Genomic DNA, 27,943 nt, shown 5'->3' with positions numbered 1-27,943 from the left:
TGTTTTTGTGAGAAGTTACTAAAGATAAACTCAAACGTGGGCACCTATTCCAATATCATAAAATTGATGTAAAAGCCAGTAGAACCAAAGCCAGAAAACCGTTAGTTTAAACAAAACGGCTATTTTGATTGATAAAAGTTGAATTTTGTACCAGAAAAGTGAAAAAAGAATATTACCGAATGGAAAAGCAACCAGTCACTAATGCTACTAAGCTACAGAGTGGTAAATTGCAACAGGTAAATTGAGCTCGTACAATGCCAAAAAAACTCTCAACAGTGAGAACAAGCAATATAATGACAAAAGAACAACTAATAAACAACAAAATAAACTAATGAACAACTAAAGTTCGAAAACAATTTTACGCAAACTGTGCTCGAGTCCTGAAAACAGTGAGCTTTTAACTGAAAAAAGCAATATGTGTTCAATTGCCCCTTTTCACCTGAATGTGATATCTCATTAATTGAACAAAACTTTGAATTAATTCCGCTGTAATGACTTTCTAATAATTAACATAAAAGAAACTTAAAGACAAAAAAACAGCCCCAATATCTATTAAAAGATAAAAAAAAACGCGATTAGACTAAATTTAGCCTTGAATGATGCTGCAAGTTCTTAATAAAGGGTCATAATTTCAACTCGTAGCAAAATGATGAATTTTGGATTATAAAGTTTTATTAGAAAAAACTGGCCAATTTTCAATTCCAGATGTTTCTCATAGGCAAATTTTTGGATGAAACAATTCGATAACGCTCCTTGTTCTTTGAAAAAAAAAACGTAGCTTGCACTAAAACCGATGAGAAAAATCTTTTTAATAGGGGCCTTTTAATCACATTTTTTCTCTTTAAACTAAGTCAAATAAACCTAAATTTTAAAGTGCAAGAGTCATTTTATTGCGTGACATAAATCACGTTTGATCATAATCCAGTTATTCAACTGACTTAAAAAATTTTGCTAGATAGAGTAAGAATTGACGTCAAGCGTGCAAAACGACTTTAGTTGGAAGAAGTCATTCAGAACGTTTGACTTTTCAGTGTTGCTGTGTGAAAAAACGGAAAACGATAAAAGAGCGCCAGACGACTGAACAAAGAAACTCAACAAGATTCGTCCTCAATTACAATCTGCAGAATTGATTTGAGTTATAACCTAAAAATCATCATTTGTACAGCCACATCAACATACGGCTGTCTATGAAGCCCATATGAGCAAAATAAAAAACAAAGAGAAAGTTTTTAATACTTAATTTCAATACAATATTGAATGTTTTCAATGCGAGATTATGGGACGAGACGGCAATAAAATCAACAAAAAATAGCAAAATTCCCTAGTTCGCTACATTTTTTCCGAAAACAAACGCGTATAAGGCATAGAAGCACTAGCTATGAACTGAAACAACAAATTTGGGTAATTTAGGCATCCCTATTAGTAGATGAGGCTTTTAATTAACCAGATTAAGTGACTAGACAAAAATTTGAACAATAGAAGCTCCATAAACTCAATTTCGAGAATATTTCTTTAAAAAAATTAGTTTCAAAGTAATGGAAAGCAATGGCTATGTATTGAAAAAAATTCAACCAATTCAAGTTATTTTTTAGCAGCCTATGAGACCTGTCTTTATTGAGATCAAATGATAAGACAGCAAAAGTACAACAAAGACTCGCAAAACCCAAAAATTCATACTTTTGAGAATTATTTCTGGCAAAGTCAAGAAAATCACCAACAAACAACTCATATCATTTTTCAAGTGTTTTGCTGTCTCATGAGCAACCAATGATACCTGTCATTTTTGATGTTAAGTGATCAGAGTACAGAAATGACAATGAATTGTGACAAAAACCAAAAATTAACTAATATTTTATGACAACAAATAGTGCGCTTTCACGCTCTCCCTACTTCTCCAGCCTGATTAAAATAATCAAACTAATTTGACTTCTTGCGCTCTTGAAAAAATGAAAGATGTGTGAACAGATCTTATAAAAAGAGCACACCAATACTATCCAAATAATTTGGACTGTAAAACCCCACGAACACTGCAAAACAGCTACGCTCAGCTTCACAGCTGTCAAAGAAAACTCTTTTGGTAACAATTGTATCATGGTGTTAAGCAAAACTACGGACAACTTTAGCAAAAATATGGAAAAGGTGAACAAAAACAACTGAAATCAGTCAGCTGTTCACAAAACTATAAACCTCAATAGCTTGTGGAAAGAATTCAAAAAAAAATTAAAATTCTATATTCTACGCTGGACCGGCTTTCTAATGACACCACTCACAACCCTCTACGATGAATATATCGATCGGCGAAAATTCACTGAACAAAACAAAAAAACCCGTTTGAGTATAGTTCCTCCTCCCACTAAAGTGGGTAGGAAGAATTATATGAGAGAGCAGATGTGTCAACGTTAAAATTGAAGAAGCGCCATTGCACAGTGAATCAATTTTAAAAATTATGCACATGAGGCACGTGCGCAAGAGGGCTTCATTTAATTTTATGCACTCAATAACTTGGGGGAGGGGCACGAACGGAAAATGCCCGATGTTTGCATTTCTGGCGTTTTCTTGAGCAATTTCATTTTGCGGTGAGTTGGCACTTTGTGTGAGACTCAGTAATGGCACTCAACCTATGTGCACAGAATTTGCAAACTGAAGCTATCAGGACTTCATGTACAATAATTGTATTGATTTGGAAAATCATTATTGGTTATAAACTGTTTTGTCAGAAATATTAATTAATTATTAATTAATTAATATTTCTGACATGTTAATTAGACAGAAATAATAATTAATATTAATTACCAGTGATCAACCTTAATTAATTTTGGGAGGAGGGAGAACTGAGTGGTGATGAACACAGGGAGAAATGAAGTATAATTATACACCTGATAATAACATATTCACTCCAGTGTGTTTTACTGGTCTAAGAAGTGAATCCCCAGGGAAATAAACCCTCATTGAAATAAAACTCCTTATTAACGTTCAAATTTGGCCGAGATAATTATGTATTATATCAAATTCCACTGGCCCTGTGGGGTTTTATTTCAGTGGGTTTTTCTATCTTAACTGGGGTGGGTTTTTTCCGTGACTTCATTTTTTCGAAACTGGTGCTTTAGGTCTGCAGGCTGGCACAGAGTACGAATACCAGATCTACGTGACGTCATCAGAGAACGGAGCAGTGGTTGCTTCAGCTCCTGCATCCCAATGCACAAGTAATTTGACAAAACTAATCCTCGTGTCACAAAATTGATTATTAAAAAATCATTCGTGCTAATGCGCAAGCATAACTTCAAGTTGTTTGTGAAAATTAGATATGCCAAATCAATAAAAATTGGATTGTTATGAAGTAAGAATGTGTGCATTATCACATAAGTCAAATTTCTACGTACGACAGCGACGTTTAGAGCCTCAAATGCAAAATTGTCTAATTTTTCACCAATTTCTAAAGTTTTTGATAACATGTACGTGTTTGTGTTTGAAGAGCCATCTACTCCAATTAATTTGATCGGCACCTTCTACTCGAAAGACAGCATCACTCTGGGTTGGTCTTCGGGAGGGGGAGGAACCAGCGGGTACTACATCTGGGACAGCTCCAACATCAACAACGTCACCATTGGCAACCCAGCCGCAAAAAGCTACACACTGTTAGTTGTATATTACAGTAGCAACGTAAGGATTGTTTAACTTAACGTGCGTTTGTTGGATCGCAACAAGAACGTTGAAAATAAGCATAAAGAGTAAGTATAATTTGTTGAGAAAGGCGAACAAAGACTTGTTGTGGAGTTCAGTTTTTTCAGCAGAGCAGATTTTTAGAAAAAAAATATTTTCGGGTCAAATTTTTAGAATGAGCGGAGAGGAAATCATTTGAGCCGTTCAATTGGGGATTTAAATATGCCTTTAAATGTGACGTTAGAGAGTGTTTCAGTTCTGGTCTACAGCCTGCCGAAAGTTATACGATTACAGTGAAGTCTTATTGGGAGTGCCCAGCCACTGGAGTTAATCAAACAGACCCAAACGGACAAACCATCACACTGTATACAGGTGAGGACTACTGTAAATATCAATTCTTAAAACAAAAAGCTCCATATTGTGTCAAGCAAATAAACTCCAAATAAGCTTTTTATTAAGTTTCCAACAATCTGTTATAACTGGTATAGACATGGAGATAATCAAGAACCCCATTCGAGCCCAAGCCCATTACTACAAAATCATATAAAAAAATGTTGAACCAAAATTTCAGAATGAGATAAGAAATAAAGCAGCATCTTTTTATATTGCTCTCAAACAAATTTTGTAGCAATTATATTGCTCCTGCGGCCTTTTCTCCTTCTTTTTGTTGCTTGGCCGGTTTTTCATCTGACTTTTTTCAAAATTTTTGTACTTAAAAATGAGATAAAGAGATAAAGCCTGAAGGGCAAGTGATTGAGTAGTGCTCTTAGAGCATTACGCATCACTAGTCTCTAAGTGTGCGAGTCAACTAAATTGTAGAGGAAACTTAAATTCATTATTGTGTATGGCGGTTCTTAATTGTAAGAGTTTTACCCTCCTCGGTCACACTCTCAATCACAATCCCGCAATCGTCCACCCACGTGATCAAGCCCCCCCCCCCTAATCCCGCACGCTTAAACACCCCTACCCCATCCTTAAGTCCCAGCTGGCTACTATCGAAGCCAACCACTCGCCGCTCCTTTGAAACACAACTCGCGCGACGCTAGTCGGTTGATTTTATTAGTGCAACATTGTTCTATAAAAGTTTTGATTGCAATTAGCGGTGATGTTCAAGCGTTTTCATGGCCATTTACAGTCAAGCGTAGTCCTTTCATAAGTCAATGAGTTAAGTTTTTTATAATATTATTTTTAGTTTTTTTCTCGTGCTGGTCTGTGGATTCGCAAGCATCAACGAGCAACACCAAAGTACCATGCAACAGGAAGTCCAACATATTATATAATGAATTTTAGGATAACTGAGTTGTCGAAGACTAAACGGCCAGTTTACTTTGCTGAATGAAATTAGTTAGCATAACTCTATTAATCGTTTCTTCATCAGCAGTGAATTAAGTGTGTGATTTTTAAATAGTTTGGATTTCATAAACAAGAGACTTTTGATTTTCTTATTAGGAGATTTCTTTTTGCGTATAAGTTGCTAAACAATGACAATTCAACGGTTCATTCCTGTTGACTATTATGTTATATACAATAATGGGAAACTCTTCAAGTGCAGGTAAAATTTCAGGGTCTAGCTTTCAAATTTTGAGTCTAACAAAAGTTCAGCTTTACACTTCGATCGAGCTTTAGTCGAAAACATTAATAAAGTGGATCCAAAGTCTTTCGACATTGTCTAACCTGTACATGCTATTTCGCGTGGTCTTTTCAAGCCAATGTTAGGTTGAGCTTGTATTACATAAATACAGGCCTTTTTCATATAATATCAAGGCGAGTATATAAAACGTAAACAGCTTCCTAGACTTTTTTGACATGCCCTACAAGTTCTAACTTGATAAAAAGAGGCGAACGCTAATTGTTTAATTTGCGATTTGAGTTGTGCCTCACTCAATATAGGGAGATATTAAACTGTTGCAACCACATAGTAGAGTGGTAGTTCAATTGTTGATAATTGAAGTTTGTTTTATTGATCCATCATGCGTAACCAAGTTTCCTTATTATAATAATAGCGTTAAAATTTTTGTATTAGGTCATTTAAGTCGAGCATGATGTTTTCGTGAGCTAAGTTACTAACTAATGTTAAAGAAGAATGTTTAAATGGTGCCACCATAGAAACTTTTAATAATTTGAAACGTCTAAGGAAGAGTACTTATCATTGAAATGCACTGTATCATTGCCTATATGGCTGCTTCACTAAATGTAAATATGCACTCGGATGTAATTTCAATTTTCAATGGTCAAAAAATCCTTTCAATTTTTTTTAATTGCCCCTAAAATCTGTGTTAAAATAGTGTCGTTTTTCTTTTTAGCTCAGCTGGCGTTTTTTGGAGTCGTTTCATTTTCATGTTTAGTTGCTCTCCAACGAATTTGGATGCGATTGTTTTAAATGTGTATGTGTATGTGTTGTGTTTGCATGTGCGTGTGTGAGAGTGTGTGTATGTGTGTGTGTGTGTATGTGTGTATGTGGGCGCGCGTGTGTGTGTTGTGTGCGTTGTGCGTGCGTGTGTGAGTGTGTGTGTTTGTGCGTGTCTCTCTCCGTGTTGAAGAATAAATGGGGTTGCATAGATCGTAGAACATTTACTCAAAATTTTTCAGACAATAAAAATAAAACATTAAGCTATTCTGTGTAAATGAAGTGGGTTGAAGTTACCTATTTCGCTTAAAATAACACACTTAAAATAACACTTCTTATGCCGGACTACTTTTATTGGTAGCATTATTAACTACTTGTCTTAGACGCAACTCATAGTCACATCTTTGATCATTTTCTACAGCCACTAGCAGACAAATACTGCTCTAGATGAAACTAGTTTGGATAGTTTTGATGAAAGAAAGTTGTGCATCGGTGGCAGAAAAAACAAAGAATCTAAGTTGAATATTCTTTTTTTGCTAATCAATGATAAATAAACTAGTTTCTTATGCAAGAGGAATAATAGTAAAGGTCGATAGTAAAGCTTTTTTATGAGTAGAACAATACTGGCGGGTATAAATTCCCCTAGAATGTAAAAATTTCTGTAAATTTCTAAGAATGTAAATTTCTGAATTGAAAATGTTCATTGTAATCTATTTTTTTGTTAAGTTATACATTTTCCAAAATTCATTTAAGTTTTTAATGTTTTTGCATTTATATTAATTTGATATACAAATTTTGGAGAGGACCTCGTGACCAAACATCTTCAAATCCGGTAGCTGCTCCCTGATTGCTTTCCAACATTGGATCTTGAAACTTGTGAGGCCGCCTACATGAAAAGAAATTTTGTAAAAGGCTAAGGAGAAGTATTCCTGCGTAGCAATTATTGTGAAAGTGTTGGTTCTCAATGCGAATTTCTCTTGATTGTTTGTACGCTTTTCTTCTAGAACATTTTTTGACTTCTCAGGTGATTTTTTCACGCTTTCGTTCATCAATTTTGAGTGATCTCTATTGCGCTCACGCCGAAGTAAAGCTTGTTTTAAAATTTCGAATCCAGCAGAGTGAGAATAAAGCCCTGAGAGTGAGTGGGCAGTGCTTCTGGGGAGGGATCGAGAGGTCAATGGTTTGAATCCCACCGTGGTGGACTATTTTTGCACTCATAAAGAATTTATTTAGGCTACGTTCCCTGAAATAAACTGCCTAACCTGTCGCTCGATAGCAATTCCTCTGACATTAGTCGGTTTGTTTTATTTCTGAAGTTTCGATTATCGTCGTTTTTGTAGTTATCGTCTTTAATTTATGTAAAAAGGGTCAATACTTGTCGTTTCGACGTTCTCGTTCCTGGGTCAAAATCTGAAATTAAACGAATAAAGAACTGTAAAAATTTGGTAATTTTGATGGATGGAAAATCAGAATAAAGTTCACACATAACCTGCAGAGAACAGATGATGTGGTTGAAACCAAGATTGGTCATGAAGGCTTCGAAAACTGATAAATCCAAAAATTCTGAATACTGAAGTCAGTCAGACTAGAAAAGGTGAACAACTCATTCGATAGTAATGTGCATCAACTGTGCATGTATCCGGTTTTAGCGTTATTCTCTATAAATTTTTGTTTGTGTATAGGCCCTACAATTATTGATCGCAGAGTGATTAGAGAGGACATGACGCAGGAGAACTTAATAGCTTTTAACTACGTTAGCTTTTTAGCTTGTTTACTTGTAGCATTTGCTATCAAAAAATTGACTTCTGATGGTCGCAGATATTATGTTCCTCGAATTCATTTTTTTCTGGACAAGGCCACATCTGGTAGACTTATTTAAGCTGATGCAATAATTGGAACCTCATCAACTTTTTCGCCGATAACTCAAACGCAAAATTTTTCACAATATCCTGGAAGATTTGAGTTTTGAGCGGAACTGCAGTTCTTCAGTATCTGATATTCATTAGATGATCAAAAAGAAAAAAATAAAATTTTTATTTTATTTTTCACTATTTCTCTAAGTTTGAGTAATTTACGTGACCAAAATAGAAAAAAAATGATTTTTTTTTATTTTTCACTAAGTTTGAGTTATATTTTTAAGTGCAACGTTATATATTAAATTTTAATGAGAATGATTCTCTAAACTGTATCATTATCATCTCTTGTTGTTATAATCGGAGAAAGTTCTTCTTTTCAGCCCCGTATCCACCCAATCTGGTTGTGTCGAACATTAACTTGAATGATGGTGGACTACAAACCAGCTCTGTCTTTCTCACGCTCACGGAAACACTCGCCCAGAATCCTACCCAAGTCACCTACACTGTAAGTCTACAGCGTGTCCTCACCACTCTACCTAAATGAAATTTTCGTTTTTCTCGTGAATTTCTGTCTTGAATCAGAAACTATACCAAGCTGTCTTAAGGAACAGTGAAAAATAAAAAGGGAAAAATTTTAAGAGAAAAACTTAATTATTTTGAAATCTGTGGCCCATTTGAACTAATCAACGCTTGCTGTATACGATTGTTTCTTACCTATAGTTGAGATTACATTGTTAAATGGAGTTTAAACAAGATTACGGAAGTTTAAAATTCATACTGTAACTGGTCTAAAGTTGTGTTCTGATGGTTAAAAGGCGTGCTTTTCTTCGAAACCTTTCTTAAATTAATCTCTTTATAAACTTGTGTCATGTTGCTGTCAGATCTACAAAGTAGATGAAGTGGGTGGTGGGATGTCTGTGCTGTACAGTGGTCTGGGTCCGGTGGCAGATGATGCAAAGCTGTTCCTTAACGATAGTTTTTTAGAGCCGGCTCACTACTATGCTTACTATGCAATTTCACACTACCAGGACAGACACTCTGACTCAACAGGAGTTGTTGGAACTTGTACATGTTAGCACAAATCGAGCTCTTATTTATAGGCTCTCACAAACACCCGCGCAACAGAAGGATAAAAACAAGATAAATAAGGATGTTCTTGTTGATCAAGTAGAGGACTGAGAGATAAGGAATTAAGGAAATAAGTTGGGAAATTGGTACAGGCGCTAAATGCAAAGTGGAAATAACACACCCCAAAACTTGCATTTCATAAGAGTATTGAATCAAAGTTCAATTTAGAGCTAAACAAGGAGAATAAATGTTCCAATCCGTTGAATTACAAATCATGTCTGAAAGTTTCTCCTTTATCCTTAATGATGTCCTCAGCTACTTATTTGCAAGTTTTTAACATAGGCAAGCGCCTTCTAAATGAAAATGTTGACCAGATTCATCAACAAATATGCTGGATTTTGCGTAAAAAGAGTCGTGAATCTTTTTAAATTCTCAGATCGTCTTCTGCTGACAATTATTTTCCTTAATTGACACCTGCGGTATTCAATATTCTCCTTTAACTTTTCGTCCACAAAAACGAGATAAACAGGTAAAACTCAGAGGGCATTAATTGACTGAGCAACTCTCTTACGCCTTGCCAGTCTTTAAGTATTCTACTCGCCAAAACTGTTTTGGGGAGAAAATTCAGGATGTGAAGGGCGGTTCTTAATCGTAAAAAGACTTAAAATTTCTTTTAATCCTAAAAGTTTCATAAAATTCTGAAGCTGTACATTTTTCTCTGATGGAACCTCAGAATTGCTTCCGCACAAAGCTAGAGGAAATGAGACTGTTAGTTTGAATGACTTTAAGATGTTTGAGAAAAAATTGAACAGTCTATTTAAAAAAAATGCATTTATGACCCAATGTTCCAATATATGCAATCAAATGTTTGGGCCCACCGGTATTAACTGTAGTTGTTTCCCGAGTGATAGCAAATATAAGAAAACATTCTTTCTTCACTAGACTTACGTTAAAATTCGGGGAAAAGAAGATACAGAATAATTTGAATAATATCTGAGGTCAGTTGGCGGTGTTGCTGTATTTGAAAGGACTAGCAAATTGTGCTCAAACCGGTCACTTCAGTATGGTGAGTAATGGTCAGACGTTCGTTAGATCTAAGACGTGTCTCGAGTAGGGTTACCTTGCGAGGTTACTCTACTGGGGGTCTTATAGTATCTCAAGACTGTATTACAATAGTGAGACTTACCTGACTAACTAAAGTTCTATATCTCTAGTCTGTTACTCTTCTATCTGAGCTTCAGTAGACAGTGCACGGGCCCCAATGCTAAAGTCTAGCGTATATCTCAATACAAAACAAGAGCGGAGTAGAGAGAGAGAAATATAATTTATTATTATATCAGGTTTGGGTATGACTCTGATCGGTACCAATTAAAAGGTTTTGTGTAAGGGAAAATAGTTAAACATCGAAGGAAAGGTTTTTCTTCTATTTTAACCAATCAGGAAAGAGTATTTTCAGTCTTTATTTATTTAAATAATAAAGTATTCAAATCTTCTTTGTTGGAAGTCAACATTGACTCCAGATCGTTATATAAAAACTCAGATAGTTACACATTTATCTCTCGCTACGATCCCTGGAAACTTCTGTTTTTCTAGGCTTTTTGACACAACAGACATAAATGGCGTTAATTTTTAGTATATTTTTCTGACTCTTTCAAATTATTTAGACATTGTGCAATAACGTCGTGATTATTCTCAAACTTTCTTGAAAATTCCTCTTTGAACGTTCTTTTGTACAATCTAAGGATCATAAGAAGACTCGGAAAAATTTTTGTTTCCAATTAGCAATTAAAGTACATCAGAATGCATTCTTTTTGCTTCTCCGAATCTCAAGAAAAAATCACTCAGATTGATTAGAAAATCTGCATAGATCCTATTTTTAAAAGAAACAACGACTCCCAAAATGTTCAAGATTAGATGAACCGACAGTTGATCATTGCAAGCGTCTACTGGTGCCAAGTTTTTACTCGTTCCAAGATTTTACTTTTCCTATGTTTATACATTGTGCGTGTGAAACATACTTCGTGGACCAATAGGCGGTGTCCAATACGAAAATTCCAGTCAGTCTTTTTCACTTTTAAGCTGGAAGTTGAAAAGTGAAAACTGCTTTTCACCGCAAAATATGTTTGACGGAGGTGCGTCCCGCAAAGAATTGTGCGGCAGATTAGCAGTATAATACCTCATTTTGTTTATCTTAAAACATTAAATCGGAAACTTGAGCGGCGAAAGGGTTAAAAAATTTTTTGAAATTCCCTGCAACCGAACGTAACTACTTGTCACATTTATTTGATCCTATTTTTCATTTTGAGGTTTTTAACTTCTTTTTGGAAACCACTTTCCAGATTTTAAGCGCTTTCCGTATTAAACGAAAATGGGACCCGAAAGCGCACGCCACTTTCTTTGTAAGTAGTTTTTTTCGGTGCCGGTAGACGCTCGTAATGATTACTTTGAGAGCAAACATATACTAATCTGTTTCGTATTTAATATTTTGTATGGAAAATAACTATGGAAAACCAAATCGAATTAATTGATCATAATTCACGATGGTCACCATCTGTTCTTTCTACACTAAAAGCGCTTACAGTAATTGAGCGCTTTTTAAATGGCTTTGTTTTTGTTTTATTTGACACCCAAAAATGGAAACTGTCAAACTTTCTGTGCATTTTTGTACCAAAATTTTGTATGTCCTAAAAATCATTGGGTTGCTTTTTTTTGAAGAAACTTTTTAAACACTAATTTTATGATGTCATTTTAATAATGGTGTGATACGTTTCATTCGTAAATTTTTAGTGTACGAAAACAAAACCAAGCTTGAAAATGTAAATATCGCTACGCAAAAGACATTGGTCAGCCAAAAAGCCAAATTGTTTATGCCTAATCGAATAGTTTTGAAACCGAAGTTGAAATTTACGATTTTCTATAGACAGAGATCTTCGCATATATCGTGCTTTGGCTGTTCAGAGTGGTTCTAATTGCATCAAATCATGTACGATTTGTATAAAATATATTTCCTTGAAGTTATTTGTTTTTAAATTCCTGAGGCCGCAATTGAGTTTTCTTAAAACTTTTGGTCGGTTGTCCTTACAAAAATGAAAATATATATCCTCTAGAATTTGACTAACATGTAATTTGAACCTAAAAAACTTATCATAACCGCGGTAAGAACTGGCAGGAATTGCGGTGAATGCCAGTGAAAAAAATTATCACCATGAAGTGCCCGCATCTTTTACTGATGAATGCGGTGAAAGCTGTGAATTTTGAGAGATTTGCGGTTAATTGAGCGGTGATTTTTTGTAAGATTTACGATACTTAGCGGTGAATTTTTTCACCGCATTCATCGCAATTCTTACAATTTTTAGCGGTTTTTAGCATTGTAACCTTGATCCGGAACCTAATGGATGAAAAATATGAAAAATATTTCAACAAAACACGCTACTTCCAAATTTATTAAATTTTAACTTTTTCCAGATCCTGAAGAGGTGACCAATCTACAGATCCAGACATTCTATACGGACAACATTACCGTCACCTGGTCAGCTCCTCTGAATGGGGCTAATGTACCCACAAGCTACAGCATAGTTGTGAATGGAAATGACTCTGTCACTGGATATACACAGTATAGCTACAATGTGACTGGAGTCAGTGAGAGAGATGCCATCAGCTTCGCTGTATCTGCAGTGTAAGTTTTATCACATTACATGTTTGAAATGTCCTCTATTTATAGGAAGGGCTTGGCGAACCTGGATATTAAGAGCACTGCCTAGGTACTGGTACTAAATTGGATTATTGAATAATCTCCCATTAACCCTTCCACCGCCCAACTGGAAAAGTGACACCGATGATGGTATTTTTTTGTTTTCAGCCCGTCCTATAAGTTCTACAAAGATTTTGGCACGTGTGAGACGAGGGCTCTGATAGATACCCATTTTTGTGCGTATACGTTTCTCGTTAACATCATTATATTAGCATCTGATAGGAGAATCCTCAATATTTGAGAGTTTGCGGTCTTCTTTGTGTGACTCGAGCGTACGTATGGCTAAAATAAATGCATTCAAAACTGACCACATCGTATTTTTTTATTTTTAGGTTCGACTGCCCGGACGGAAACTCTTACCAGGGTCTTGCTTCAACTGTGTATGGCTACCTGGCTCCAAACCCACCCATCATCACCACTGGGGTTGCTGTTGACTTAAGTGGGGTGGTGGAACTGAATGTGATTGTACAAGTGCCCGAAGACCAGGGAGCAGAGACAGGGTTTCTCATCACAAGGAACAACGTATTCCTCACAGCTAGTTGGTGCATTTTTAATAGGTCACAAAAGAATCAATTAATGAAATTAATTCAAAATTAGTGCAGAAATTCCGACAAAATCAGAACCCAGTAAAAAGTTCTTTTCCGTTGTAGTTTTCAATTATGAACATGGATTCCCCCTCTTTTCGCAAACAATTCGGTCGGCAAAACTCAATCATGCACAATTTCTAGTTTTTCAAGTTCTTCCAATTTGGCGAATGCTTGAGCGTAAACTGCATCGGGAAAAGTCATTTACAATGGAATGAGTATATAGTTCCTCCCCCACAAGTGGGGTCGGAACAATAATGAAGAGTTACTGAGTCCGGATTATTTTTGGGTACACAAAATTTTATAATTAACAAAACGCTAAGTATTTATGACGTACTTGAACGAATTTGGTTTCATTGCAGTAACTGGTAAGTAATGTAGACATCATCAGAGTATTTTGCCCCTCAGCGCATATCAATTTTTCCTTTTTAGTCAAAGCCTCCCTATTGTTCCCCATCTCCAGTTTACTAGTTCTCTATAAGCTGAGGTGAGAACAAATTTGAATTGATCACATAATTATGGCAACCATATCAAAATGCGAACCAGTTTCAATATTTCTTTTATTTTTCTACCCTAATTGTTGAAACTTATCCTTAAAAAGTTTTCCATGAAAATAGCCCTCTAACTTTTTAGTTTTTAGATAAAATAAAGACGCATTTATTCGTTCTTTTTTACCCAAAAAGATCAAATTTGCTTAAACCAAAAATCGTACCTCTTCACACAACACAATCAACATAATAAAAACTAACCAATCATTTATCATCCTTTAGAATTTTTTGACTGTGGCGGTTGCCTATGATTGCTAAGCTTGCAATTTCTGGAACTACCCCCCCCCCCCCCCACTTTGATTGAATTTTACCGTCTATATTTGAAAAGGGGGGAGAGTGACGAGAACTGAAGTGAAGGGGGGAGAGGGGAGGGGGAGAGTTATAAGATTTAGCTGGGTTTTCTGGATTGACGATCTGTAATATTTACAAATATTTGGTGATGTTGCTGTGAATTCAATATTTTACAGCTCCCTACACGACTAATGTGATACGAGATACAGGACTGGTGCCTGGATTCCAGTATGAATACGTGGCCTATGCGGTCCAGTTTGACCTCACTTCCAGACCATCTGCCGTGTACAAACTGTGTCCCTATCCTTCTCCCCCAACCGGGGTCAGAGTCATTCACACCAACTCAACGTCTGTCACTATTCAGTATGAACCACCAAGTGAAGGTAAGAACTCTCTGCTTCAGAATGTTGGCTGGGCATGAAGTTGGATTTTTTCCCGTTGTTCAAGTTAAAGTTCAAGTTATGTAAGTCCGAAAAGGAAGCTGACACATTTTCGAAATATCTGCTGAACTTGAAATTGACAGTTTATAAAAAAACAAGATTGATACTCGAACAGTACTTATAGGTCCATAATCAGTGGTACTTCAGAGAATATGAAAGTCCTCTTTCATTACTAAATATTTTAAACTTTGTTCGCTTCTCATCCTTCTTTTCGGCAAGAAATTGAATACCATACAGATATCGGATATTTTTGAAATTAGAAACGGTTTAAATTAATCTAGAACACTACTTTTTATTTAAAAAATAAGTACTTAATTTTTTCGAGGCGCTTTGATATTTTTCCGAAAAGTAAATTATCTTAATTTTATCTATAATACGTATATCAGAACATCCATACTGAATATCATGTTAAAAATAATGCCGAGTTCCCGATGGTGGCAACACTTTTCAGAAAAGTTTATGCTACTCTGCTTTGCTGGAAAAGATTGAAGTAAGGTTGCAGATTTTTTGTTGAATCTAAAAAGATTCTTGTGGATTCCCGAAAAATATTATCTTGCTGGCAATATTTTAAGCTAGCTCATTCCACAGGCTCAGGCATCGTAAAGCTCAGTGGCATGTCAAAGGTTTCTAAAAAAATGCGTCATCGAACTTATCAATTCGGAAGGAAATGTACTCTGAAATCATTCCTTCGCCATAAAATTCTCCATTTTTAAAATTAAGTTCATAGGCAATAATTTGGTAGACTAGTTGATCCATAGTAAATTTCATGTTCAAAAGTAAGGAATTTTTTGCATGAGAGTTGCTCTGATTGTGTTATAAAGAACAAAATTATCAAAATAATCAGCACTCGTAATATTATTTTCTCAGATTCGTATGATATCGGCTAATCGTTTTTTTTTCAATTGAATGATAAGTTCACAAAAAGTTCGAGGAAATGTTCATAGAAGTAATAAAATTGTGATTAATGTTGAGATGATTAGGTTACATGACAAATACTCATTTTGGCAAAATATCCAATGACTTAAAACTCAATATTTTCGGTATTTCGATTCGTATTTTAGTAATCTGATAACCAATTAGCAGTTGTTCAAATTAGTGCTTGTCCGGTTGTGATAGTGTCATACCAAATTCCAAGGGTTGCTGAGGCCTGGGCGTTACCCGCACGGAATAGCCAATTTAACTATTAAAAAACTAAGTAAAATTAATCACAAGACTTAGCTCACATAGGCATTGTTATGCAAAAAGTTCTTTCTCAATTTTGTTGCAATGGGAAATAAAAATGGACGACTTTTGGGTATTTTGGCATTTTAAGTCTTTTGTGTGCCGAGACAAAATAGCCAATGCAAAGAACAACTCTAAAAACAAGCCTATTTTTACTCTCTTTTGTTAATGTTATCTGGAAGACTGTTTCGCATGATAAAGGCCAAATGTGATATCTAATGTCACAAATTTATCAACTATTTTCAACATGTGAGATCAACTCATTTGGCCAACACTTGCGGACTATGGCAATGCCTCAATGATCTGTAGGATTTGATATGAAACTTACATGACATCTACCCATTCGCCTGATTGGGATCAAACGTGTCGGTAATATCAATAACTAAGTGTTAACCGGATTATTGAACGAATAGATCAAAGGGAATAAATTTGGACTTATGGCTGTGAAAATTTTGTCTTGGAATCGATAGCTTGAAGAATACTTAATTGATCTCTTAAGTTCTCGAAAGATTAATGTTTTAACGCGTCCGGACAAAACAGTCCCAGACACAATAGTCCAATAAAAGCAGACAAAATATTCCCAGACAAAATGGTCCCGAATAAGTATCGAAACAATTATAAAAATAATCTGCAAACAATTTACAAATATAATCTATGAGTTAATATTCTGAATGTTTTGTTTCTAATTCATATGAACGAGTATTATAGCAAACTTTTGTTTCAAATTACATAATTTGGCTAAAACTAAGTTGTAATCAGCTTAATATTTTTTCATTGAAGTACAATTATATGAATAACTTAAGCGCTTTCTTTGTTAATTGGTGTGCATGTGTTTAACTGTATGTTTAGTTGGGACTAGTTTGCCTGGGACTGTTTTGTCTGCTTTCTTGGGACTGTTTTGTCTGTGATTATTTTGCTATTCCGGATTGTTTTGTCCGGGAATGTTTTTTCCGAGACTGTTTTGTCTGTTCACCATTTTTAATTTTGTTGTTGAAAGCTGATTCACATCATGTTCAACAAAAACACAGTTTGAATGGTTCAAAAATTTTAATTCTCTAATTCATAGGTGTTTCTCTAATGATTTTTCTTTCGCTTGCAAAAAAAACAATTGGAGCAAAAATTGTAAATATACGAATCTAGCGTCATTTGAATTCATATCCAGAAGCGTGATTAGATTAAAAATCAATCCGTCTCGCAAAATTTTTTTTGCCTTTTAGTTCTTTCTTTAATTGCTCTTTCCTGCTATGAGTTTAGATTTAATGTCAAAAGATTAGCATCATACTGAATTGGGAATTATTCAAAAGCTCAATGTAAACAAGAAAACAAGAGTGAATAAAAATGTTTAGTCGTTATGAACGGAACCGCTGTTTGTTCTAGAGTTGAAGCCCAATCTTTGAATGAGCATAGTTTTAGTTAAAATTAAGCTACGAAACGCGCAAAATCAAGAGTAAAAACTATGAAGCTTTGTTTGCTCGCAAATGTCGCCCTAGTTTCCAACTTTCTATTACATAGTTCCTTTAAACCGCAAAAATTTTCAAAAAAATTGGAACTACATATGCCGCGTTCACAACCAATCATTCAAACACATGTCTAATGGTACAAATGTAAATTTTTTAAGTATCCGGGGGATATTTAGTCAAGGTTTTAGCATGTAATCACAGTGACTTGTCATTGATGTTAGAAAAGATTGAAAGTCTGTTAAAACTAACAGTGGGACAGCAAGTGTTTCTTTATACAGGTCGCGTTGACGGCTACTTCTTCTCAGTGGATGGCGACTTCTACACTGCTTACGTGAACAATGCCACCTCGGGCACGCATACAATCAACCACATCACACCTGGTCAGTTATAAACTCTGACGAAAACAGTAGTTCGGGAGTTCAATTCAGATTATATAGCAACGTGTAAGCAGTGTGTAAGCATTAAGCAGTACAACAAGTGAAACTTAGACGGCAAGGTTTTTTCGATGCTCTTTTACTGGTTTTTGTCTGATGTTATTGACGTAAAATCAGTTCGTTTTCATTCGGCAATTGTCTAGAAAACCTAAAAATATTAAGCCGAAAACCAGCTTAATCGATAGTGGTTATATTTACTTAAAATTAGGTTAAATGGCTGTTTCGGAACGTTTTACGTAAATTAGAACGTATTTAAATCTTATTTGGAACGATTTATATGCCTATTTGTTATTTAGAAATACTCGATTCTGATTGGTTAATATTATTCGTTCATTTACTACGTAACATCATCCGGCGCGGAAGAAGATGTTGGGAAAACTGGTACAAGTTTTACAGGCGGGCGGACGAGTGAACCGGTCGACGTACGTAAAACGGCAGACCGCGCGACGCTATCGGAGCCGTAACGGAGTTCCACAATCCGAGCGGTTGGGTAGTAACCCCTAGGGTTGGTTTCCTCAACTATCCGAACCAAGTCACCGGTCTTAAGGTGTTGCTCGGCAGACGTCTGCCACTTAGAGCGTCGGTTCAGCGTCGGTACATACTCTCTGATCCAACGGGACCAGATCGCATTAGCTTACGGCTGCGCACGGGCGTAACGTTTACGATGGTCAAAATCATTATTGCCGACAACAGACGCAATACCGGTAGACTATTCTCCTAAGAGAAAGTGGTTAGGCGTTATAGCGTTCAAATTGTACGGATCAGCGCTTATCAGTGTTAAAAGACGCGAATTGAGAGCATTCTCCACGAGACAAAAGGTAGTATGCAGTACCTCATCCGTGAGGCGACGCGTGCCAAGAATAGTATACAACATGCGTTTGAAGCTGCGTACCAACCTCTCCCAGATACCACCTTGATGTGGAGCGCTGGGTGGATTGAACCTCCACTTTATACATTTGTGAGCGAGCTCAATTGCAATGATGACAACGTTCCCTTTTTCAATACTTGTTCGGAGTTCCTTCTCCTCTCCAATAAAATTAGTGCCATTGCCCGACCAAATCATGGCAAATTTACCCCTACGTGACACAAACCGCTCAACTCCCATAACACAAGAACTGGTGTCCATGGATGTAACTATCTCGACATGGACAGCGCGAGTAGTGAGACAGGAGAAGAGGAAGCCCCACCTTTTCTCAGTAGTACGGCGGACAGTAACATAGAATGGCCCGAAGTAGTCAACGCCAGTGTTCGTGAAGGGAGAGCAGACTGGTAAGCAAGTCTCTCCTTAGGCAAGTAAGACATGATTGGGTGCATAGTTACAGCTTGGAATTCTCGGCATGTCAGGCAGTGTGCTTTGATGGAACGCAAACATGATCTTAGTTTCAGCACTGCATAGCGTTGCTGCTCAATTGATCTTAAGTATTCAACGCTTTGATGATAATGATTCACGTGGGTGTGTTCAAGGAAAAGTTTTATAAACGGATGACGTGCATCTAAGATGATTTGGTACTTTACGTTAAACCCAGCTTCCATTAACCGCTTGATGCGGTTCGGGGAACGAATTAGCCCATTTGGACTAATAAACGGTGAATGTGGAGCAATTCGGCTACTCCGTTTAAAAGATTTATTGTCTAGAAGATCTTTTCTTTCGGTTTCAAAAGACTCTCCTTGTACCAAGTACTGTAGATGACGCTCGGCTTCGTCAAGCTCAGTAGGGTCAGTAACGCTACCATCGAGGTCACGGTAGCGGGCATGTTTCGGCAAAAGCCGGAGAACGTATGCGGCAATGCGCAAGTACTTCTGATAAGAACTAAACTTATCGAACGGAAAAACTGAAGGAACGGGAATTATCTTTTTTTGACAGATTTAGTCAGAGATACAATGTCTTCTATAGTGACTGCTTGGTTGACGCCAAATTTGATGTTATCAATGACGTCTTTGTTCGATACGAACGGGAAAAGTGAGTAAGTTAGGAAATAAGAACCTTTGACCCAACTGCTTAGTTGCAAAACTTCAGCGGACATTCTACGCGTGCCAGCGTCAGCGGGATTATCCTTAGTTGCGACGTGGTTCCATTGGTCAACGCTGGTATACTCCAAAAATTCACAAACGCGTTTTGCAACAAAGATTGGCTGCTTTTCATTAGAGTTTATCCACTGAAGAACGGTCGTGCCGTCTGTCCACATGAATACCTGGTTAACAGTTACAGTAAGTGCCTGAATAATTTCGTTCTTCAGCCGAGCGGCAAGTAGAGTTGCTTGCAACTACAGTTTTGGGACAGTCATTACTTTCATTGGCGCCACGCGCGCTTTCCCCAAAACAAACGCAAGCTCTGTTTTTATCTTCTCCCGTAGGAGTTGTTACTTGGGCTCGAAGAAATGCGACGGCACTAAAAATATCCTGGGAACTGTCACCAAACATATGCAATTCTACATTATCAAAGGGTCCATTAAAGTACGAGAAATTTTGATATTTTCAAGCTTTGGTAAGTCCGCACTCCAAACCAATAATCTTTGAACCATGTCATGTGGGAGCTCGTCATCCCATTGTTGTCCTGTGACACGCCAGATGTCTTTTTAGAGCAGTCGCGCACCGACTGTAAACGCACCGACTGTAAACCAATGGGGTCAAAGACTTTCGAGACCAGACTTAGGCCCAAGCGTTGCGTGAGGGACTTGATGATAGCGCAGCTTGTACCCCTACTCACAACTTAAGTGTCATTAATGTGATCCCACTTTAGCCCTAGCACATGCGATGAACCCTCCTGACAAGACACAATAACCTTGGGCTCAGCAGATTGAGGAGAACCAATTATATCGGCCAGATTTGATACATTGCTTACAAACTTTGTAAACTTGAACCCACCGATATGGAGAAGATGTACCAATTCCTTCGATCTATTGATGGCTTTCTCAGGAGACTCCACTGAGTCAAGTTAATCGTTGATGAAAAAGTTTCCAAGGACGGCTTTTGCAGCTTCAGGGTAAAACTTGGCATTGTCTCTCGCAGTGCGTTGTAATGCATAGTTGGCGCATGTGGGCGAGTCTTTAGCCCCGAATATATGGCGCGCATATTGATACACTACAACGTTTGTTGTGGGGTCCTCCTGCCACAGAAAGCGAACTGATGGTTGATCTGATGGTAATACGCCAACCTGTAGAAACTTTCCCTCGATGTTGGCAGAGACGGCATATGGATGTTATCGGAAGCGGAGAAGTAAGTAAATAAGGTTTTGGAGCTGATCAGGGCCAGTGAGCAAAGATTTGTTCAGTGAGGCACGATGAAATTTTGCTGCTCCATTAAGCACCCTACGCACCTTACCCGGTTTGTTCGGGTTTAAAACCGGATGGTGGTGTGGGTACCACTTTTTATCGGACCAGTTCTCAACCTTGTGAGCGTCTGAAACTTCAATTACATACCCCTTATTTAGATCTTCCTTGATGGTACTAGTATAATTCTCCCTAAGGTCTTCATCCTTGGCCAATCGTTTTTCGAGAGATTTTAGTTGCACAAGGGAGGAAAAGTAATTATTTGGGAACTGGATGTTATCTGCTGCCCACAGCATTCTGACATCGTATCTCAGGTTATTCTGGTGTTAATCTCAAAGATTTTGTGAGCCCTTGCGTCTGCTGCAGATCTTGAGCCGATCTGCTTGTTTGCCCCCGAATGATTCAATGTCGCACCATAACTTTACTTGACTTGCTAACTCATTGTCATGATCGATATTCACTTTAAAGCACGTTGAGGTTAAACAAGAACTTGATGGTAACGGACCGCTTAAGACCCAACCTATGGGTAAGCGTACAGCAACGGGTGAACGCTTCTCATCGGCAGAGAAGTATTCTAACGGGCGGATGGCATGATAGACATCTTGTCCGAGTATCATCTCAATATCTTTATAGGAATATGTCACCGGATCAAGGACCGCTAAGTGTGGGTAAGTCTCTTGCAGGGCCTTTACATTAATTATATCAGAGCCCACATTCAGATTCTCTTTAATGAAAGGTTTGATGGTAAATGGTTCGAAATCCTGATGTTCTCTTGGTTTCACAGTAACCTCAACAATCCTAGTGTCAACTACTTCTTCGGTATTATTGCTCTTGACAGTTAGTTTTAGTGCTTTACCGTGCAAACCAATTCTATCTGCGAGACTACTGGCCACCCAAGAGTTACTGCAGGCGGTATCACACATAACTAAAACCTTGGTATCTTAACCGGACGAATTGACCAAATGCAATTCCGTTACCTGAAGAAGCCCCTTAACATCAGTAACAGATGACATCGTTGTGGTCTTAATAGACGGCTGTTGACTAGTAGTTGCTTTACTTTAACCTGTGTTGCCAGAAGGCTGATTGGTATTAGGATTTGTTGACTGTTTTGTTGGGAAAACCCTATCTGCTCCATGCAATAGTGAGTTATGCGATCTTTTGCACCCCTCTGCTCGGCACATTCTCGGTTGAGGGCACTGGCGGAATGTGTGCTGATCGCGTAAGCACGAAAAGCAAAGTTAATTATCCGCCACCAATTTAGCTCTCTGGGTTGGAGTCCTTTCCTTGAAAACTCGACATTCCCACAGCCGGTGGTTATCTTTGCATACAATACAGCGAGAGTAAGTGCTTGTGGAAGAAGATGGCATTTGCTTCATTGTTCCCCTTTGTTGTGAATTTGATGCAAACACTTTTCAGGCTGTTTTGTTCGTGGTTATTGAAGTGCTATTATCTTCAGGCTTTGCCTTGGTTGCGCTTTGTTTCATAAGATCATGGGCCTCAGCCTTTTCTTTAAGCCAATCGTTAAAGTTAAGGAGGGTAGGTTTAACCCAGTGCTTCTTAACTGTAAAGAGCGACCACGACTCTTTCACGTTTGGTGGTAACTTCTGTACCACTTGGTTAAATAGGGAAGCGCTAGTGCATCCTTGTACATTAAACTACAGAAAGCAAACTCGGCGATTGCAATCTTTGATTTACCGGTGACGAGTGTTTTAAGATATGTCATTTTCACGTCATCAGTTAGCGACTGCGAGTCAACCGCGCTTTTGAATTGACCATACAATTCATGCCACTGTAATGGGTCGACGTTAAATTGTGCAAGTTTCCACTCGGGCAAAGGGTCGTTTTTCTTACTTGTTATCGCATCAGCCAATTCTTTAATCAATGACGCATTTTCTGCAATTGAAGAGACAGCTGCAGAAACTTGCGGGCCACTCTACGTCAGCGGTGTGGGCCCAACATAAGGATAGGTTGGCTGAAAAACCGGAGTGGCTAGACCAAGTACAACATTACTAGAAGTTGCGATTGGGTTTTCCTGTTGTGTGCCGGATGGTGATTGTATATCAATCAAAAGGGGTGAATTCGAATATATTTGTTATGGAATATTAGTATTTGAGGGCAAAATGTGAGCTTGTACATTTGGAGGTACACTATTCACGGTATTAATGTGTTGGTTGATTATTGATGGTATGAGCTGTGGAAACCGCCAATGGCTCATATTTGGCACAAAGTGTTGGCCAAGAGGTATATTGGGAATATTTGGGAGAGGAGGAGCAACGCAACGCACGACTTTGTGTACTTGGTCATTATTGTTCTGAAAAAGTTGTTGACGAGAGGCTGATGAATCAAAGGGGCATGTTGGATGGGAGCAGTGAGGTTAGGTGCGAAGACTGTGTTCGGAATGGGAAGGTCATTGGGATGAGCGGTTTCGGAGATGTGCTGTTGTGTGTTTGGACTTGGTGGGGCGCTTGGGCGCAAGGGAACGTTTATTGCGGGGGCTGGATGATTTGTTGTCGGAAAAGTAGGAATATTGGCGTTTGGTTCTCGGGGGACAAAATTAATTTGTTGTCGGGAGCATATTCGCTGGGCCGAATTATTCTTGGGTAGACTTGATGTTTCAGGTCCCCTGGATTCTGAAATTTGAAGTTGTGCGTGTGGAAAAAAAATCGGACGACTTATTTTGATTTGTTTGTGGTCGAACGGGCTCTTGAATGGGTGGTGAAGAAGCCCCTGGGGCGTGTACAGAAGACGGGTGACTATCTGCGGCTCCTTGGTTAGTTTTGATCGGAAGCGCCGTGCCTTGTTGGCCGGTTTGATTCATTTGCGCTCGTAGGTGCGCCTGGTAAAACGCCTGTGTGGTAGCAGCAGCCAATTTTTCAGGTGGACTATAATAAGGGTCGATTTGCTGCAAGGTCTCATTGCTTAAATTGTAATTGCCTCGACAATTTATTGGAATAGATTGCCTCGAAATTTCAGTGTTGTGATCTTCCACTGCTTCGCCGTTATCGTGGCTAGGGCATTCTTGAGGGTCTTTCGTAACCTCTGGTTCACCAGTTTTCTCGTTTTAAAAACTTAAAGCAAGTGGGGTGTTAATCCAGTCTTGGACAGCTTTTTCACTTCTCATTGAGCTCCTAGCACTTGCAGTTGTTTCAGATTGGCTACCTTTGGAAACAACGTCCAGCAATTCAAATTCTTGAAGAGTTGCCTCTGCTAACCGTTTCCTGTTGCTTTCCTCCAGCTCATCTAATTCCATTTGCTTTTTTGTTTAGCAAGGCGAATGGCTCCCTCATTCTGTTTTTCAATTTCTTCCTGCTTCATTTTAGCAATTACGTAATCATGTTTACACTGACTAGATGTTTTTGACGAGGCCCTAAGTGAGGGAAGTCTAGAACGAATGGAAGCCCTTGGTTCCTGGAACTCACTCACTTTATCATCAGCAGAGTTGATGTAGTTTCGTGCTGAAGTGAGTATCTTGTCGTTATTAGTTGTCCTTGCCAAGTAAGACTCTAATGAAGGAACAAGTGCACTTGGATCCTCCGTTTTTCCTGCAAAAGCTATCAGGTCCTCATTTTTGTCACAACAGCCATAAATGCTTCGTTGCACTTTGCTAGTAGGCGTTCAACTTTCACTCGCCTACTTTGACTATTTATACCTTGAAGAATATCTTCATGTATAGCATGCAATTCAGCTTCACGTTTTGACCTGGCAGCGTTCAACTTTTTGACTTTTTGATCAAGACTATTAGACATCACGATGTTGTTATTTCCAAAGACCAGCAAAACTATCACTGCAAACGGTTATCTATTATATGCATACACCAAACAAACCAATTCTACGCAAAACAAACCAAACACAAAAGACACCAAACACAGCACACTGTAGAAGGTCTGTAAAACAAACCGTCCAAAGAGCAGAAAGGTCGTCCAGCACACATTGCCCGATAAAAACAGAAGTGGAGCGCTGAAAGCTATGCGCTCAACGCGGAGGGAGACAAAGCACACACGGGAAGTCGAGCGTGCAACGCGCGAAGAAACGGAAAGGTTGCGAACGGGAAGTCGAGCGAGCAACGCGCGACGAAACGGAAACGGGACAAGCGAGAAGTCGAGAGAGCAGTGCGCGATGGAACGGAAACTGGACGGACGGGAAGTCTAGCGCAAAACGCGCAACCCAACGAAACGGGACGGTGGGAAAGAACGAGCGGGAAATTAGGAAAGAACATGATAGCAGACTACAGCAAAAACTCAACCAAACAACCTAGCCGTAACTCCAGAACAAACTTAAGTCACACCCTAGGAAGACGTAGAGAAGTTACTGCAAGATAATGTAGCATAGTTCATTATGGGACTTAATATAACAAAAAATTAATTTACGACAATGCAGTAGTACACTAAGGATGAAAAGGTCGAGAAATTTACTAGCCGTAACTCCAGAATAATTTTATGCCACACCCCAGCAATTCCCAAACCAAAACAACCAATCAATATACTAACAATATTAAACAAGCTACAGAAAAATTAAATAAACGTTAGAAGTGTATTTGTAGACTTTAACAGTTGGGAAAGTCCAGAAACAATCCAGCCGTAACTCGAGAATAAAATTAAGTCACATCTTAGGAAGCAAAAAGACCAAACCATTTAGCAATCATACAGTTACACGCAAACATACAGCAGCAAAATCAATATACTACAACAGGGGCGCTAGTAAATTTGTAAAATTGAAAAGTCAAAGGACAATCCAGCCGTAACTCGAGAACAAACTTAAGTCACAGCCTAGAAAGCTATAAGACCTAAACAACAAAACAGCATACTAGCATACTCAACATACTACAGCAAAAACAACAACATACTTCATCACATATGACATACCGCATCCAGATCCCGAAAAATAGCGGAAGAAAACGAAAAGCGAAGTTTTGGGAGAGCGACGTTATTGAAAAAACGGAACACGGAGAATTGAATAGTTAAAGGACGAAAAGGGCGCGACCGAAACGGTACATAAACGAGCGACGAGGAAAAAATGTAGTCATTCGATAATTTTTTTGTAGACCGGAGGTTGTGAAAAACTTTACATTTTTTTGTGTTTATTGAGTTTCACTCAATTTACAAACCTTCTTGTTGAGAAATTGATTTTTGACAACTTTGTCAAAAATTTATGCTTTCGTCCAATTTTTTTTCTATATTTGATAAATTTTATGGCAATTTTTTTAAAACGGAACGATAATCCACTATCTGGACCGTTTTATGCTCGAAAATACGGTTTATCAATTTTCGGTATTTAATTTCTAATTTTTTTTTTGAATTGCCTCAAAATTGACCAAAAATTTTCAAAATTGAACATTTTAGCACTATTTTCTCTCAATTTTCTCTATATCAGAAGTTATTTTTGATATACGAACCGACTGTATCAATGTTTTCTAATTTTTGGTAAATCTACCAAAAATTTTCAAAGGCGATGTTTTTTTGTCTATAAAATCGTTTTTTGTGGGCCCCCTTACCAATGTTTTCAACAAAGATTAGTTTAAATCTTGTACACCAATATCAAAAAAAATCACGGGTTGGTTTTCTTGCCGTCTAAGTGATAAATCTAATTAATTCACATAAATCAGCAAAAAAATTCAATGCAAAAAAAAGTCTTTAAACTTTTTTGGAGTTGACCCGTTCTAATGAAGATGATCCAGTCAAACGTCTTGAGAGCTTCCTTTAAATTTGTGTAGGACCCGTTCTATTGAATATGACCCAGTCAAACGTCTAATGTTGACCCGTTCTAATGAAGATGACCCAGTCAAACGTCTTGAGGGCTTCCTCTAAATTTGTGCAGATACCAGTGTTACTGACTCCGGCGATCGGTAATCAGTCCCAGCTCTGCTTTCTCAATTTTTTTTCGTACAGGGCATTATAGATCATGTCCAAACATTTGCTCCAATCTGGCCTCAAACTTTGGATAGAGTCCCTTTTTGTGAACCCTGGGCGCCTGCTTTTTTAAAAAAATTTATAAGATATTTGTTCGTGTGGTTCCAAAAAGTTGTCCACAGGGAGCGTTTAAGAATAATTCTGTTGGTATGGATGTGAGTTGTAACAAATTGACAACTTCAGGCAATAACAAACATGCAGCTTGGGATAATTCGGGTAATAACAGTCCGGATTTGCGCCTCCGCGGGAACAATTTACCAACCGCGTTTATCAAAAGTCCAAATTCAAACTATGTTGATGTTAAATTTGTAAATCTGCTTCTTCCAGTGAGGGTCGCGGGCCCATATAAACTCTGACGAAAACAGTAGTTCGGGAGTTCATTTCAGATTATATAGCAACGTGTAGGCGATGTGTAAGCATTAAGCAGTACAACAAGTGAAACTTAGACGGCAAGGTTTTTTCGATGCTCTTTTACTTGTTTTTGTCTGATGTTATTGACATAAAATTAGTTCGTATTCATTCGGCAATTGTCTAGAAAACCTAAAATTATTAAGCCGAATACGAGTCTAATCGATACATATAGTGGTTATATTTACTTAAAAATAGGTTAAATGAACTTTTCTGGAACTTTCTACGTATATTAGAACGTATTTAAATCTTTTTTGGAGCGATTTATATGCCTATTTGTTATTAAGAAATACTCGATTCTGATTGGTTAATATTATTCGTTCATTTACTACGTAACATCAGTAGAGCTGATGTCGGGCGCGGATCACAATTTCTCTTTACTGTCAGCTTATTTGTTTTTGGGTGCAATAAGATCAGATGGATAGAAATTGCTTGTTAGATGTTCAAGCAGTTTGAAGGCTCTGTATCTTGAAATTAAAAAAGAGAGCATATACGAAAAAAGAGCATATTTAGGACTTAAGTCCAGCACAATAACCCTCCTTTGCATAAATCAAAGGTTGTCATCAATTTCTTCGTAGAGTTGTCGGAGACTTGTATGAGAACTTTACAAACCACTTAATACACGTTAAAGAACAAAACGTATTGCTCGAAAATCGTTACCAGAGAACTGATCTGACCGCCATATGTTTTTTTTTAATTT

General features: G+C 37.7%; 1 protein-coding gene across 1 annotated transcript in view; it reads left to right on the top strand.

Moving 5' to 3' along the window:
- Positions 1–27,943, top strand: part of LOC142349682 (uncharacterized) — a 146,247-nt gene that overhangs the window by 17,072 nt on the left and 101,232 nt on the right. Inside the window, exons 6-14 of the mRNA XM_075401409.1 lie at positions 3,108–3,203; positions 3,473–3,635; positions 3,917–4,032; positions 8,244–8,368; positions 8,745–8,934; positions 12,397–12,607; positions 13,015–13,220; positions 14,282–14,488; positions 17,505–17,606. Coding sequence (XP_075257524.1) covers positions 3,108–3,203; positions 3,473–3,635; positions 3,917–4,032; positions 8,244–8,368; positions 8,745–8,934; positions 12,397–12,607; positions 13,015–13,220; positions 14,282–14,488; positions 17,505–17,606 — 1,416 coding nt within the window. The remainder of the gene's footprint in view (positions 1–3,107; positions 3,204–3,472; positions 3,636–3,916; positions 4,033–8,243; positions 8,369–8,744; positions 8,935–12,396; positions 12,608–13,014; positions 13,221–14,281; positions 14,489–17,504; positions 17,607–27,943) is intronic.

This window comes from Convolutriloba macropyga, chromosome 11 (genome assembly GCF_964194025.1).
Source record: "Convolutriloba macropyga chromosome 11, txConMacr16.3, whole genome shotgun sequence".
NCBI classification, from domain to species: Eukaryota; Metazoa; Xenacoelomorpha; order Acoela; family Convolutidae; genus Convolutriloba; species Convolutriloba macropyga.
Note: the sequence above shows the minus strand (reverse complement) of the source record. Positions and strands in the feature narration are given on the sequence as shown.